Consider the following 17,215-nt stretch of genomic DNA (forward strand, 5'->3'; position numbering starts at 1 on the left):
CTCCGTGGTGTCCTCCCATGAACTCCATTCTTGTTCAGTGTTTTACGTATCGTAGATTGGTCAACAGAGATGTTAGCATGTGCCAGAGATTTCTTTAAGTCTCTAGCTGACACTCTAGGATTCTTCTTCACCTCATTGAGCATTCTGCGCTGTGCTCTTGCAGTCATCTTTACAGGACGGCCACTCCTAGGGAGAGTAGCAACAGTGCTGAACTTTCTCCATTTATAGACAATGTGTCTTACCATGGACTGATGAACATCAAGGCTTTTAGAGATACTTTTCTAACCCTTTCCAGCTTTATGCAAGCCAACATAAGAATGCTTCTTAAGAATAGCAAATTCAAAACTGATGTGTATTTTTTATAGGGCAGGGCAGCTTTAACCAACACCTCCAATCTCGTCTCATTGATTGGACTCCAGGTTGGCTGACTCCTGACTCCAATTAGCTCTTGAAGAAGTCTTTAGCCTAGGGGTTCACATACTTTTCCCACCCTGCACTGTGAATGTTTACATGGTGTGTTCAATCAAAACATGAAAACATATAATTGTTTGTGTGGTATTAGTTTAAGCAGACTGTGTTTGTCTATTGTTGTGACTTAGATGAAGATCAGAACACATTTTATGACCAACTTATGCAGAAATCCAGGTCATTCCAAAGGGTTCACATACTTTTTGTTGCAACTGTAAAAGAAAGACCAAACTAGCCCTACAAAATCCCCCAAAAAGAGACCGTTTTAACTTTCAGAGGTGAGCCAGATAAACTTAATTCCCAGATTAACAAAGACTGATCTAGAACACTTAAACAATAAATCCTCAACAAAATTAGTTTTGGGATTGTCATCTCCTTAGATGTATCCAAGGCCTTTATCCAGGTGTATAACTAAACCATCAACACTAAAAGATAGTGGGGGTTAACTAATCAGGGGAGGGCTGAAACAGAGAATATTTCTAATCATAACAAGCAACGTTATGCCTTGTGTGCCCTACAGATCTAATGCTTATTTAAAGATATGCCATAAATCGTCCTGAAATGATAGTGGTGATAGAACAGAAAAACAATTATATGAGTTGTTATAGAGGGAGTTAGCAAACTACACATTTCGTTTTAGAATTTGGAGGAATTGTTGCTCTGTGTCTGGAATTTGCAATAGTTTGTAATTGCAAAATGGTTACCGTATTTTGAATTCATCTATAAATAAGAAAAGCACATACATTTTAAGCCAATATTAATGTATGACAAGAACTTTTTTTGTCCTGATTTAGGAACCTTTGCACTAACGGCCCGTCCACACAGCGGCGTGCGTTGAAGCTTGCCGGCGGGCGTGTCTGAAACTCGACCAACAACCAATCACATGAATCTCCCGCCCCTGACACACAAGCAGCGGTTTGATTGGCTAGAGCTTGTACTGGCATATTATTCGATTGGCTGACGCTTCTGCCGAGGCTTCAAAAGTTGAACATTGCTCAACTTTTGCAGCGAGCCACGCCAGCAAAGCTCCGCATCGCTTCCCGCAATACAGTTCGGCGAAAAGTGACGTCACCCCATTCAAAGTGAATGGTGAAGCGTCAACGCACGCTGCTGTGTGGACGGGCCGTTACCGTAAGGCTAGGGGTGAGCTTTGGTCAATGATGTTTCCTATGTTTAATGAATGGTCTGATTTAATGTTTTATAATTATCATTACCACAGCCTTGCAACAGCTAATGACAACCACATTTACTGTGAAATTACCAGAATAATTGGAGTTATTAAATAGCCATTTAAAAGTGTGATATAACCTGAATACACCCCCTTGACATATTTAAAAATGTCTAACAAATTCAGAGCAATCTTCAGTAAACCCACTGTTCTTACTGACATCCAGTTATGGGTGATGTTAAGAAGTAATGTTCCAGAAGATACCTTTAACAACCATGTTATTTTTGTGTCAGATTCAAACGCCTGTCACTAAATGTTGGTAGCTTATAGCATTTTTAATCAATACAGTTTAAAAATAAATGGCCATTTATAATGATTTTTTAATTATACTACAGTTGCTACATCACATATTGTACATCTGCTTTCAGGCAAGACTGGCTTAGCATGAATACATGTCAATTGGGTGCTGGGGACAGTTGTTTGTGTGTCGTGTATGTATGTGTGTGTGTGTGTGTGTGGGTGTGTCTGTGTGGTGTGTGTGTGTTGTGTGTGTGTGTGGTGTGTGTGTGTGTGTGTGTGTGTGTGTGTGTGTGTGTTCATGCCTTGTGTCTGATAGTTGAGTCTCCTCATCTCCACAGGGTCTGAGGAGTGGGCCAGCAGAGAGTCCTTGACGCCTGCCATGTGCTCATCCTTGGCTGGACATGTTCGTTTCCTAGGGGAATGAATAAGTGGTGAAATAAGAGAAGGTAACCAAGTTAGAACAGGCCATAATAACTCAACCGTATCTCAAACAGGGAAAAACTTTCAAATGAAAATGTATTTGAAATCAAGTAGAAAATAATGCTCAAAATTAGGGAATGACAGTAGGTGATAATGGGAGGCAGTCTAGTTAGTTCTAACTATTGACATTTGGAGAAAACAATCGGCTAAAACACTTTTGAGAGTAATTTGTATACACCAGACTTTCTACAAATATGGATTCTAAACAGATTATGGCTGTCTATCTTTGATGGACATTGGGCATTATAAATATACAAAATTGATTTCACAAGGTACACACAATGTTTTTTTGTTTAGATGTTAGTTGTTTTTCTTCAAATAATCTGTGCATATATATATATATATATATATATATATATATATATATATATATACAATATTTATATTTGGTCACTGCCCTACAATAAGGTGGGAAATAACAAAGGTTATTATTAACCACAATCAAGATCACCTTAATTCATACATTATTTACAAACCATGTAAACTTTTTGTCTTATTGTAATAAGACTAGTAGTCTTTCTGCACATAAAAAACAACTAATTGAAATTAATGAAATTAAATCTAATCAGTTATTTTCCTAAATAACTGTGGAACAATTTTAAGTAAACAATAAGCTAGTATCATTAGCAAAAATGACAGAAATAAAAATGATGTGAGAAATAAAAGGGGTTGAAGAATGGATCCCTGTGGGACACCATTAGCAGGAGCCATTTAGATTCATACATTTACAATAAAATATAGTTTGTGATTAATTATGTATTTGGACGCCATGTGTAAGTCAACCAATTTATACCATAAGTGAAATTTAAATACGAAAATACTATTTATATAGCTTGATATGAATGAAAATAAAAAATATCCCAAGTGCGTAGAATGTTTTCCCCCCGAAATTGATACTTATCTCAATGTGAAATGAGGTGCACCTGAAGACGCCTGAATACTTAATATAAACCAACCTTTTAAGTATTTTTGTAAAGCATGGAAGAAGTGATCTCTGACCCCTAAAATAAAAAAAGAGGGACAACGAATATGAATAATTTATAACTTAGAAGTAATAAGTAAGTTGCAGCTAAATCTACTTACATTTCAAATTCACAAGACATTGTATGAGTTTTACTTAATGGAGCTGCGGATACTGATTGATGGGTGCTGTGTACTGTGAGTATGCATGGGTAGAGCATGGTTGGGAACCATATATATTAGAAAAAGGGCAGGCTGGGTCACTGATGCTGAAAAACTCTTGATGGAATTCATGTAAAACAGATTTCTTCCCGCTGTTGGGAGACCTTCCATCTTGAGTGAAATCAGTAATGGAAAGCAATGAATGTTACAGTATGTTAGAACAAGCTGCCAGTCATGTTTAATGTCCAGTGCCTAAATCTTAATTTGCCCAATATGTGTGAAACAAATAGGCTGAGTAATCGGTACAGCAGCCTGGCGTCGACAGTTTTGGCTAATGGTGACGAAGCTGAGTGCATGTATTTCTGCATGCTACAAATGTGCAAGCCCCTTGTTACATTTGACTTATCAATGTCTTTGTACTTGAACTAACTGCTGATGTGCATACAGATGTAACTCTTTACATCAACTGAAAGCTTTATTACAGAATATTACGTGGAAAAGTTAGGAGGATGTTCAATGTCGAATGATTATTTTACACAATCTCTTATTTTCAATATTGTATATTCTCTTGTATGTGCAAACCAGTCATCTACTGTCATTTTGGATGTTAGATTTGTGTTGGAATTATTTTTAAGTAACATTTTTACCAGCATTATTTACCAATAGAAACATTGTGAAGAGCAACTTGCCCCTTAACCTATGTAAATTACATTTTGAGCCTTTATCACATTTAAAAGAAGTAGTCCACTATTCCACAAATGTAATTGTATGACATTTTAGACAATGGTATTTTCAAAAGATTCAAACAATACAACACCTAGTTATAAGACCAATACAACTAGTGTCTGTGTTGACTGAAAGTAAAATACATACTCACAGGCTCTGAAACGGTTATTAATGAATCAAATCAGGTAAATAATGTATTGATCAGGACCTAACTGAACCAAAAAAGAGTTAAACATTTTGGGATATGTGCTCATTTTACATCAGAGTTCAGTTAAATATATGGCTAATATCTGTGTGTTAAGAACAGAGTCAAGATGTGGTTGTCTGTCCAAAGCCTGTCTAAAACTCAATTATTATGAAACCAAACTAAGAAATAATAATAAGTATTCTCTAATACTTATACTTTTTCCATATTCCAACACTGCTGACGATTTCAAGCATAGGCTTATTTTGAAGTGAAATCACATTAAGTATTTGAATATTTAATATCTGTGCTGTGAATAAAGGTAACGCATATTTTTAAGACATATAACTGCAAACAAATGCATTATATATTCATGCATCAGAATACTAAAGTTGTAATTTTCAGGCCAGATAAATTCAATATGTTGCCTTGCTTCTTTTTTCTTTCAATCAATTCCCATTAGCTACCTACATGTATGATAAGAGAAACTATGTTAAACAAAATCCTCTTCAATAGGTAAAGGACAAAAGTTAAAAATAAAAGTTCTGAAAAGAACTAAATCTGTAAATGGATTGGCTCCCCCTAATTAGCAAAAAGAGTATATAGCTGTGTGGATATTATTTGCAGTCAGGCGTCAGTTTGATTTGGAGGACGATATGTTGTTGAGAGAAATAAAAACAAAAAGTAAAGTAGTAGTAAAACATGTCTTTATGAACGAGAATCATAAAATAATTCAGATATGGCTTCAAAAAGAATCTGATGGAAAATGTATGAGGCATGATAGTTTGAAGAAGTTAAATGAAATCTGCAATCACACCAAAGATCTTCAAACAAGAAGCTGTGCACATTAGTGAAGCAGTGTAAGATCAGACAGAGGCACCAACCTTTCTTGTTTGCTGCATCCACAGAATCAAGCAAACAGTGGAAAAGAGAGCAGAGTAAGAAAGGATTCATTTACAAGCTGTCAGCAGCAGGAATGCCACAACACAGTGTCATCGTGCACAGGAAGTGCACCTGACAGAGCACGCTACAGCACCTGTTTATTACTTCCACTATTTATCTGATCCACAGCCACTGAGCAGCATACATCTTCTTTTATCGCTGTTTAGAATGATATGGTCACTAAGACATATTAGCTGTTGCTGGTCACTTCCTGCTCTCCCATGAATTCTACTCATCTCAACAATTCTCACAGTGACATTTTAAACCCCCTTTTAGCATGAATGTGTCCCTGTCACATATATCAAAAAAGATGTCCTGCCCTGCAGTTTGTCCGTCTAACATTAACATTTCTCAAGGTACTCTTAAAATAGGAGAATGTAAGAAAAAATATGTTCTCAGAATGATATATTCTTCAGTACCACTTTACAATAAGACTACCCTTATAAAAGGATTCATAAAGGGTTTATAATTAGGTTATGAATTAGGTTGTAAACACTTTATTTATCATTAAGAACCATCTATAAACCAGTTTTAACATAGTTTTCATACATCAACACAGGCTCACTATTTGGCAAGATGACTAAGCCTTATATTGGCTACTTAGCGAGAATCAACTGAGTGAACAACAGATACCAAGGATGCTGGCTGATGAAGAAGACGAAGTAAGCTAGGTGGTAGCCAATATAAGGCTTAACAGTACAGATACATGTGGGCTCACTATTTAGCAAGCAACCGGTCACAGTCGCCCTGTTTATCTCATGTCTTATAAAAGCTTATCAATGATTTATAAAGTGTTCACAACTTAATTAATAAATTACAAACTATTCGTAAACCCTTTATAAGGGTAGTCTTATTGTAAAGTGGTACCTATTTTTTTTATCAACCCGCATGTTATGTGTGCTCTAGGGAAAAGAGGTACACTCAACATCATTGTACAGCAGGGGTGTCAAACTCAATTTCATCGCGGGCCACATTCGCATAAAGGTTGCACTCAAAGGGCCGGTTGTAACTATATAAATATATAAATATATATATATAAAATAATGTATTATATTACATTATTGCCTCTGAATTGGATTATTATCGGATAGGATAATAACTTAGTAATTAACTACGTCTGAAAGCAGAAGTCCAGGGCAAATAATTGCAAGTCTCTTCAGTGCGCATGTCACAAAACGAGATGCATTGTGGGACATGTAGTTAATGGGCAACCTGCTTCTGTAAAGTGGCATGTAACCGTATAATAAACGTATTATATTCTTTGCAAGCTCTTGCTGGGCCACAGAAAATGAAGTTGCGGGCCGGATTTGGCCCCCGGGCCTTGAGTTTGAGACCCCTGTTGTACAGAGTTTAAGTTTGCATAAAACAAAATACAGTTTTACATTTTAAGTTAGCTATCTAGAGTTTGCATCTATACTGCTAGCGGGATTGGCTAATTGCGTCAAATGAATAAAGACTGATTGGGTAGACTGTAAGATAAGTAGTTTCCCTCACAATAGATTGTTAATAAAGCACTTTTTCAGCAGACTACTCATCCTTCTGATTTCAGACTTAACAGTTTTTAAATCAAAAGCAACAGTATTTGATATTCCTTGTGATGGGTTAACTCAACTATTTTGTCAAAGTGTACAAGGAGTAGATGGAAAGCACTGGCTGTTTAGAAAGTAGGAAAAACCACTTTCAACAATTTTAATACTATGATATATTTAAGAATATGTTGGCAGTAATGTATTAAATATGTTCATCAGCAATTGTTTGTGGGACGAGCTTGTGTTAATAATAGAGCTGTTTTCCTCACTGAGTACAGTACAGATTAATGTACAAATTCAGACACATCCCTAGATAATGAGCAAAGGGAGGAATGGAAAAAGACAAAACATTGCCATTTGTAGCAAAGTAGGAGCCATATGGAGGCCCCGTCAGCGCATTGAGCAGTTCCAGATGTTTTATCCAAGCACAGGCAGCATGAGCCAACTGTTAGCCTGGAAGAGCGGCGCCGCGGGGCCAGCGTCTTCCTACCATCTGCCGCGGAGGGCCGGTGCCTTCAGGCTGCAACGGCCAAGACGAATGTCTGTCTCTACTCTGGGAAGTACTTCACTCTGACCATTTCTTGGTGCCTCACTTTTGTCAAATGTTCTTGTTATCTGCTGTGCTGAAGAAAATGCTCGGGGTGTCTCTCTGGACTGTGCTGAAATGATCGCTCAGCTAGATGATACGAGGAGGAACACGAAGGACATGCACTGCCTTCGAGGTATACTCAGACTAGTCCAGAGAGAGAAAATGAACATTTGTATGCTAATATTACTGTTAAATGGTATTTCCCTTACTAATAAGTGGGAGATCGCAACATTCTTAAATCTAATTATTTATTATGGATGATAATTAAATCTATTATTTTTCAATAAAGAGGGTAGATATGATTCTTTCAAAAATAAATATATATTTTGCATTTCAAGCATATATTTATAAATTCAAGCACATCTTACTGTGACTGGATATCCTAATTTCCCATAATAATAGCAGTGCTCCAAAGACATTATAATACACTTAATGAATTTAAAACAATTCACAAAAATATGATAAATAAAACATAGTAGAGGTATGAATACTAGCATGTATTTGAGAGTTTTTGAAATATTTGTTATGTATTCAATTGTAGTTTAAAACAAATCTTTGTTCATTTTAAATGTTTGGAAATAAAATAAAATAATTCCTAAACATTTAGGTCAGTATACATATATTTGGGTAATGACTTATTATCGACTTTTAATTTTATATTTTGTAGATGAGTATTTTATAAATTGAAAAAATATAACAAACTATACAGATGGACCACTGGCAAAAATGTCAATCAGTGCCTGAGTACACCCGCCTGGTGTATGCAGCTTTGTCTCTCAGACTCACCTCTTGAAGAGTAGAATGGCAATGACTATGAGGATGATGAGGATGACTGCCAGCACCGGCCCCATCACCCACAGCATCTCCGGCTCCTCGGCGTGTCGGCTCATCCCGCTGTGGAGCTTCACCACGAAGGGCTCCGAGAACGGGCTGGCTGCAAAGGTCCTCTGCTGAGAGGAGGAGGACCAGAGGAGGAGGACCAGCGGAGGAGGACCAGAGGAGGAGGACCAGAGGAGGAGGACCAGAGGAGGAGGACCAGAGGAGGAGGACCAGAGGAGGAGAGGACCAGAGGAGGAGAGGACCAGAGGAGGAGGACCAGAGGAGGACCAGAGGAGGAGAGGACCAGAGGAGGAGGACCAGAGGAGGAGGACCAGAGGAGGACAGGACCAGAGGAGGACCAGAGGAGGAGAGGACCAGAGGAGGAGAGGACCAGAGGAGGAGAGGACCAGAGGAGGACCAGAGGAGGACCAGAGGAGGAGAGGACCAGAGGAGGAGAGGACCAGAGGAGGACCAGAGGAGGAGAGGACCAGAGGAGGAGAGGACCAGAGGAGGACCAGAGGAGGAGGACCAGAGGAGGACCAGAGGAGGACAGGACCAGAGGAGGACCAGAGGAGGACCAGAGGAGGACCAGAGGAGGACCAGAGGAGGAGAGGACCAGAGGAGGAGAGGACCAGAGGAGGACCAGAGGAGGACCAGAGGAGGACCAGAGGAGGACAGGACCAGAGGAGGAGAGGACCAGAGGAGGACCAGAGGAGGACAGGACCAGAGGAGGACAGGACCAGAGGAGGACCAGAGGAGGACAGAACCAGAGGAGGAGAGGACCAGAGGAGGACAGGACCAGAGGAGGAGAGGACCAGAGGAGGACAGGACCAGAGGAGGAGAGGACCAGAGGAGGACCAGAGGAGGACAGGACCAGAGGAGGAGAGGACCAGAGGAGGACCAGAGGAGGACAGAACCAGAGGAGGACAGGACCAGAGGAGGAGAGGACCAGAGGAGGACCAGAGGAGGACAGGACCAGAGGAGGAGAGGACCAGAGGAGGACCAGAGTCAGTGATTTATACACAACAGCGAGTAGATTAAGAAATAATACACTGAGAATAACTATTGTACTGAATCTGTCTTACTACATGCCAAACTGATATGAGTTTTGCTAATAAAACACTTTTTCTTTTGTGAAATGAAGATAAAAACATTTTTATTAATCGCTGAAGGAGCAATTCAGCTCTCTCTCTGGTGTTATTTACAGTCAATTACACTACACACAGGCCAGAAACACAAATGCACAAACACAGAGGTGTCAGAGCAAAGGGACTGGGGAGCAGTTTGGGGTTTGATGCATTGCTAAAAGGATGCTATTATGCTCATTTTCAGGTTCATATTTGTATTTTGTTTCTCTACTGGGACATGTCTCCATGCTTAAATGTTCAAAAGCTCTTTATTGTTCTCATACTGCCTGTGCTGCAGCACCTCTTTACACCCTCTGTCTGAAACTAGAGTCCAGTCTGCTCTGATTGGTTAGCTGGCTGGCTCTGTTGTGATAGAGATGTCGTGCCTATCACTTACAATGTGTTAGAACGCTAGCCAATATAATCACAAGTGTTCGATAGTTATGTCCCCCGAATAGGCAGACAGGTGCCCCTTAAAGGACACCTCTGCAGTTTCAATTATTAAGACGGAATAGAGAACCAAAAAAACGCTACACTATAAACGTTACTATTATAATTATTATGACATTATACTACCATCACTGTGCACTCACATGTTTCATATTTAGACTATTAGGACATTTTGTAAAATAAATTGAGACAAGACCCATAGGCGGCGCGTGAGGCTCAGGTTTGGGAAGGCTAAATAACTTTTTTTTACCTGACGTTGCCCGCGTCCGGCATCTATAGAAAATAGATCAACTCAGTGACCAATCAGAGCTCAGTGTGCGGAGTTTAAATCTATCAAGTCATATTACAGGATAAAGGAAATACAGTTTAAACTGCCGTATGCAGAGAAGACGCCGACGTGTCGCACTTATCATTCATATCACACTGATATCATCAATCAGATCATCGATCATATAATATCAGAATATTTCCTTATCTGAGTCAGCTTCTCGAGCCGTATCTGGCCGTGCAACACTTACATTGTTACATATACTGTATGCAGACGTATTATTTTAAGCAACACATTAAGTTGACGAAACACTCAACTCAAATGTAATTAAAGTCAGATCCACTCGTGTCTTAGATGGGGCAGTGATATCATAAACCTGTTGTACGCTTTCAAACACCCAGTAGTTATTTTTTAACCAGTTGTTCTATATTCACCTTGCAGGCTTGTATCCTGGATCATATGTTTAAATCATGGATGTTTAAAGTTCATATTTGTCTAATATTAGTTTACTTTTCATTAATGAAGTATGACGCTGCGCTGTCAGTAGGCTACACTTGTCCCTGTTTGTGATTGGTCAAATGTAGCTAACCCCGCCCCTTTCACGTGAACGCGCTCTCAGCTGGAGAGAGAAACCCTGGCTTGATTCACCGAGTTGATAACCAGCGCCGTAGGACCGCTTAGCGAGATCTCGTTTGTTAGGGTTAGTTAAGATAACTCAAACATATCCAGGGTCTGTTGAACTGGCTTCGTAGTACAGGGCACAGGTGGCTGCATAGCAGCGCTAATGTCAAAGACACAAACATTATATTTTTATTTTACCAGGATGCAGTGACACAAATATTTGGGAAGGCTTAGCCTTCCCTAGCCTACAGTATCCGCCGCCCCTGGCAAGACCTGAACAGATATAAATAGGTACCAAAATAAATCCTGAGTAGAAAAGATAGAGCAAATTCCGGTTCTTATTTCATACTCTATAATATAATCAAGACATGGATGAACAATGAACAGCCAGTTCTAAATGCAATATCTGAATCTGTGTGAGTTCTTTCCTATATTTAAATATTTTGACAATATTGGTTGTGTGTTCAATGAGGCAGAATTATTTTGAGAGTTTAAGCTGCATATACAAACATGTTGGTTGCAGTTGGGTTGGTGGGGGTATCAGAGGCAGGCTGCTGTGCTGGCTGCATTGGGAGTGCATGGCTCCTTATGGAGAGTCCCCTGAGAGGCATGAGAGGATCAAAGAAGCCCAGTGGAGGATCCACATCAAGGACATCTTTTGAGGACAAATCCAATAATACAAACACCTTCACTGGGCCTTCTGGACAGCTGTGCTGACCTGAGGCCTGCGTCAATGCCATCATTGGACCACATGGCAGCCTCACACTGCTGCCAGGAGACACACAATGTCTGAGAGCGTGCCAGGCTAAAGCAGGTTGAACTCTATTAACTATTATCCACCTCTCAAGTAGAAAGTGTATCTTTAACCGAGTTTCACCAATTACATAGACCTTTCTAATGTTGTATACTATATTGATGATTCCAGTTTATTGCGACAGTTGTCCTGTTTCTGTAGTTCTGTCAATCAGCTTTATCACATTATACAATTGGATTTACAAAGTGAAAACGATAGTTACGGCTGTAACTACGGTTCTATGAGTCCCGGATGGCCTGAGAGTCCCACCTCAGGCATGTACTGTTTATGGAGAGGACATGCAACTCCCCGACTCGCTTCCCTGAGGCTATGGCAAGCAGAAATGCTGCCTTCGTGGGCAGCCACCTAAGCCCCACCTGGGCCAGGGGCTCGAAGGGAGGAGATGATAGGGCATCCGGCAGCAGAGGCAGGTCCCAAGCCGGAGCCCTCGGGGTGCTAGGGGGACGCTGCCGTAAAGCCCCTCTCATAAAGAGGGACACCGACCTGTGGCACCCCGCCGTGGCGCCGTCGACCCGAACATGTCGGGCAGAAATCGCAGCCACATAAATTCAGAGTGGAGTGAGAACGTCCACTATCTAGAAGGGACTGTTGTCTAAGCAACAACGTACATGCTGTCCCCAAGGAACACGCACATTCTTGCCCCCCAGTTGGGGTAGGAAGTGCGTGAGTGCAAGCTGCACAGTCCGAAGCTCTAGCACGTTGACCTGGCGCGCACTCTCCTGGGCAGACCGCTGACCCTGAACGGTCCTGCCCTGCCGCACTGCACCCCACCCTGAGAGACATGCACCTATGGTGATGGTCTCCTGGCGGGATGGGATGGCGCCCATGGGCACGCCCACTAGGAGATAGGCCCTGCCCCTCCAGCGTGACAGAGAGTGGAAGCAATGCTGCGACACCCTGACTTCCCTGTGCCTGTGCCACTTGGTGTCCAAGTGGAGGCTGTTCAGCCACATCTGCATGGGGCGCAACGACAGCGGGCCTAAGGGCCCAGCGGCCGAGGCAGCTGCCAGTCTGCCCAAGGGCCGGAGGAACTGAATATAAGGCATAATCTTGCCCGGCCCACGTGGAAGTAGGCATCCCTCAAGTCCACGGTTGAGAACCACTCCACCTGTGCATATGCAGTGGTCAGCATATAGAATGGCAGCACCTTCGGGAATCTGTTGATTCCTCTGAGGTCCAAGATCGGGCGAATTCCGCCGACTTTCTTGCTCACGAGAAAGTACGCCGAGTAGAACCCCCTGGGCTAAGCAGAGGGTCTTACTGGCTTGATTGCGTCCTTGGACAGAAGGACGGACAACTCTTGGGCCAGAGCTAGGGCCCCTGCCGGATCGCTGACGACTGTCAATTAGACCCAGCCGAAGGCTAGGGGCCGGAGCTGCGGTCCATACCTCTGGGTTAAGGTGAAAACCACCCAAGGGACGGAAGTACAGACCGCCCAGTAACTGAGCTGCTGCTGGGAAAGCAGCCGATGACCGGGGGGGCACTAGGGCACGAGGCCGTCTGGAAGGCGGGCGACCTGGGGCACGAAAGTCATTGGGTCGCGCCGCTAAGACCTCTGCAGACCACCCCTGTAATCCGGCGGCTGCTAGAGCGGCCCCTGGGCCTGCTGGGAGTGGGCACAGGTCTGCGAAGACCCGAGAGCTGCTGCCTGGTCTGCCTAGCTTGGGCGGCACGCTCCAGTGCCTCCAGGGCAGCTGACCTAACCAGCTCTCCTGGCTCGACTGGTACGCTACGGAGGACTCTCCTACATGCCTCCGTTAGCGGTGACTGGGCCAGCGAAACCTGGCGACGAGTCTGTACCAGCGACAAGGCCTCCGAAGGAGGGGCGTCAACCGAAGGGGGGGGGGGACAGGCCCGCTAGCAGCCCCTACACCGGGCCCAGGCTGAAGGGCCAAGAGGCGACTTCATCATGCCCCTATCGGCAGCTAGCTGATCCACTTTAGAGGACAGCTTGTTTCTAGTCCTTCTATTGGGGGGAGCACACATAGCCATCGCTCCCTCAAGTCGCCGGGAACGGCCGAATTGATCTGGAGGAGGATGTGACAAGGAGAGGTGTCTGTTGGCTGCTGCCAGACGTTCCACCTCAGTGATTCTAGCCACTCTGAGCGCCCGAGGCATGCAGCTACAGCTCGTGCAGGCGTTTACCGTGAGAACCTCCCTCAGATGCTCACATTTCGTCCCCACTGACCGCCAGAGGCGGCCGAGGCAGGAAGGGCAGCGGTCGTGGCCGTCCTCGGGCTCAAAAGAAGCCATACAGGCGCTACATGAATGAGCCATTCCGTAGGTAGCCAGATGCAGCGTAGCCGGGAGCGGGTACACAGCCTTCACCAGCTACCTGCTTAATGGAAAGAGTAGAGCGTTGCTGCTACTCGCCGAACAGAAAGAGGGATGTAATTACACCCACGTTACCGGCAGAGGGAGCGGGAGCGGAGCACTGCCTTCACCTGGCTGGATTAATAAACACGGCAGTTCAGCGTCTACCAGGAGCGGGGGCGGGAACACAACCTTCACCAGCTACCTGCTTAACTGAACCTTCACTGGTTGAGTTAGAGACGAATGCCAGATGCAGCGCAACCGGGAGTGGGTGCGGGAACACAGCCTTCACCAGCTACCTGCTTAACGGAAAGACAAGGCAGTTCAGCGCCTACCAGGAGTGGGGGCGAGAACACTGCCTTCACTGGCTGAGTTAGAGACGAATGCCAGATGCAGTGTAACCGGGAGCGGGTGCGGGAACACAACCTTCACCAGCTACCTGCTTAACGGAGAAAAAAGGCAGTTCTGCGTCTACCAGGAGCGGGGGCGAGAACACTGCCTTCACTGGTTGAGTTAGAGACGAATGCCAGATGCAGCGTAACCGGGAGCGGGTGCGGGAACACCGCCTTCACCGGCTACCTGCTTAACGGAAAAACGAGGCAGTTTGGCGTCTACCAGGAGCGGGGGCGAGAACTGCCTTCACTGGTTGAGTTAGAGACGACTGCCAGACGCAGCGTAACCGGGAGCGGGTGCGGGAACACAGCCTTCACCGACTACCTGCTTAACGGAAAAAACGAGGCAGTTTGGCGTCTACCAGGAGCGGGGGCGAGAACACTGCCTTCACTGGTTGAGTTAGAGACGAATGCCAGATGCAGCGTAACCGGGAGCGGGTGCGGGAACACAGCCTTCACCAGCTACCTGCTTAACGGAAAAGCGAGGCAGTTCAGCGTCTACCAGGAGCGGGGGCGAGAACACTGCCTTCACTGGTTGAGTTAGAGACGACTGCCAGATGCAGCGTAACCGGGAGCGGCTGCGGGAACACAGCCTTCACCAGCTACCTGCTGAACGGGAAGAGTAGAGCGGTGCTACTACTCACCGAACAGAAAAAGGGATGTAGCTACATCCGCATTACCGGTAGAGGGAGCGGGAGCGAGAGCACTGCCTTCACCTAGCTGGGTAAAATAAAGAAGCTTAACAGTACACGCAAGACGTTAGCCGAGCAGCTGCTGCTAACGATCAAGCGATATCAAGTCAAATAACACACATGTTTAAGACCAGATAACTAGCTTCGAAAGAAGAGAACAGCACAGAGCCGTAGTTACAGCAGTAACCATGGCCAGTGCTCACACGGCATATAACCGTAGTTACAGTAGTAACTATGGCCAGTACTTACACGGCTTAGAACCGTAGTTACAGTCGTAACTATGGCCAGAACTTACACAGCATAGAGCCGTAGTTACAGTAGTAACTCTGGCCAGTACTTGCACGGCTTGGAACCGTAGTTACAGTAGTAACCATGGCCAGTACTTACACAGCATAGAGCCGTTTACGGTATTGACTATGGCCAGTACTTGCACGGCTTGGAACCGTAGTTACAGTAGTAACTATGGCTAGTACTTACGGCTTAAAACCGTAGTTACAGTAGTAACTATGGCCAGTACTTACATGGCTTGGAACCGTAGTTACAGTAGTAACTATGACCAGTACTTACACAGCATAGAGCCGTTTACGGTATTGACTATGGCCAGTACTTGCACGGCTTGGAACCGTAGTTACAGTAGTAACTATGGCTAGTACTTACGGCTTAAAACCGTAGTTACAGTAGTAACTATGGCCAGTACTTACACAGCATAGAGCCGTAGTTACGGTATTGACTATCGCCAGTACTTACACGGCTTGGAACCGTAGTTACAGTAGTAATTATGGCCAGTACTTACGGCTTAGAACCTTAGTTACAGTAGTAACTGTGGCCGGTGCCTAAAAGTGTCAGCCAAACGGCTGCCCACTAGATAATATAATATTGGGAGGATGAAATCCTCCTTAATGGCCACACATGCAGAGCACACATCACACAGTGAAGATTGTTCTCTGCATATCGTCCTAGTGCTAGGAGTCTAGTACTAGGAGTCTAGTACTAGGAGCAGTAAATACAACGATATAGCGCTACTGCAACCATACCATGCGTTTACTGCTGAGTTAAATAATGAAGCTTAACAGTACATGCAAGGTGTTAGCCAAGCGGCTGCTGCTAGCAATCAAGCAACCAAGTCAGAACACAATGTTAAGACCAGATAATTAGCTTCTAAGAAAGAGAACAGCCCGCATAGAACCGTAGGCCATGGTTACAGTAGTAACCGCACATGCGGAGCACACAGCACCCGCAGTGAAGATGTTCTCTGCATATCATCCTAGTGTTAGGAGTCTAGTACTAGGAGCAGTAATACAACGATCTAGCGCTATCAAACCCTATGTTACCGGAAGCGGGAGCACTGCCCTCACCGGCTGAGTTAATAGTTAAGCTTAACAGCAAGGTGTTAGCCAAGCGGCTGCTGCTAACAATCAAGCGACCAAGTCAGAACACAAATGTTAAGACCAGATAATAGCTTCTAAGAAATAGAAAGTACTTACCTTACTCTCTTGCATCTAAACGAAAAACGGGTTAAATTGAATGAGGGACACAGCCAAAGCTGGGACTCAAATGCTAATGATAGCTCGGGCACAGCGCCACAAGCAGAACTTTCAAAAGAGCATAAGGGCAACTTTATGGGAGAGGAAGCGGGAACACTGTCGTCACCAGAAAGTCTAAGCCAAACAAAAAATAAGACAGCAATCAGGACAACTTGGCTGGGAGAGGGTGCGGGGACAGAGCCATCACCAGCAACAAGCTGACACCAACCTGTCTGTCGAGGCTCTGCACAGCCGGCCACAGCTCCTGGAGGACACGTTAACGACCCGTAGCTCCGACTGTCAGTCACGAAGCTGCACGCGGCCAGCTGCTTGCAGAGAAATCCCTCAGATCAAAACGTTCAAACCTGAACGCTGTAGGCTACAAAAATGTAGCCATGGTAGGTACCCTCGCACAGCGAGAAGATGAAAGGAACAGATCCTCTGACGACACCGGCTGATATAGCCGGTGTCACGTGGGTCACAGGTGACTTTGTTGGTATTGGTACTCGAGCTGCGCATGCGCGCGATGGACATATCCAGTGCTGAAAGCACCGCGTCTGGCGGTCAGTAGGGACGAAATAGAACTACTTGATCAGGTTAATTGAAGGATCAAAGTATGGGTCAAAATATGCACGCTATTTATGAAGGAACGTTGTGAAAATGTATGTTATCATATACAGTTGCAAGA

The 17,215-nt window shown here is 44.1% G+C and overlaps 1 protein-coding gene across 22 annotated transcripts in view; it reads right to left on the reverse strand.

Moving 5' to 3' along the window:
- The window catches only part of ptprfa (protein tyrosine phosphatase receptor type Fa), a 315,231-nt gene that overhangs the window by 27,491 nt on the left and 270,525 nt on the right, over window positions 1-17,215 (reverse strand). For 8 of the 22 annotated variants that reach the window (XM_034237408.1, XM_034237427.1, XM_034237424.1 and 5 more), the window contains 3 exons: window positions 8,295-8,458; window positions 5,333-5,344; window positions 2,239-2,348 (listed from right to left, as the gene is read on the reverse strand). In XM_034237408.1, the coding sequence (XP_034093299.1) occupies window positions 2,239-2,348; window positions 5,333-5,344; window positions 8,295-8,458 (286 nt within the window). The remainder of the gene's footprint in view (window positions 1-2,238; window positions 2,349-5,332; window positions 5,345-8,294; window positions 8,459-17,215) is intronic. The other 14 variants (XM_034237425.1, XM_034237422.1, XM_034237421.1 and 11 more) reach the window with 3 other exon arrangements.

This window comes from Gymnodraco acuticeps, unplaced genomic scaffold, assembly GCF_902827175.1.
Source record: "Gymnodraco acuticeps unplaced genomic scaffold, fGymAcu1.1, whole genome shotgun sequence".
Taxonomy (NCBI): domain Eukaryota; kingdom Metazoa; phylum Chordata; class Actinopteri; order Perciformes; family Bathydraconidae; genus Gymnodraco; species Gymnodraco acuticeps.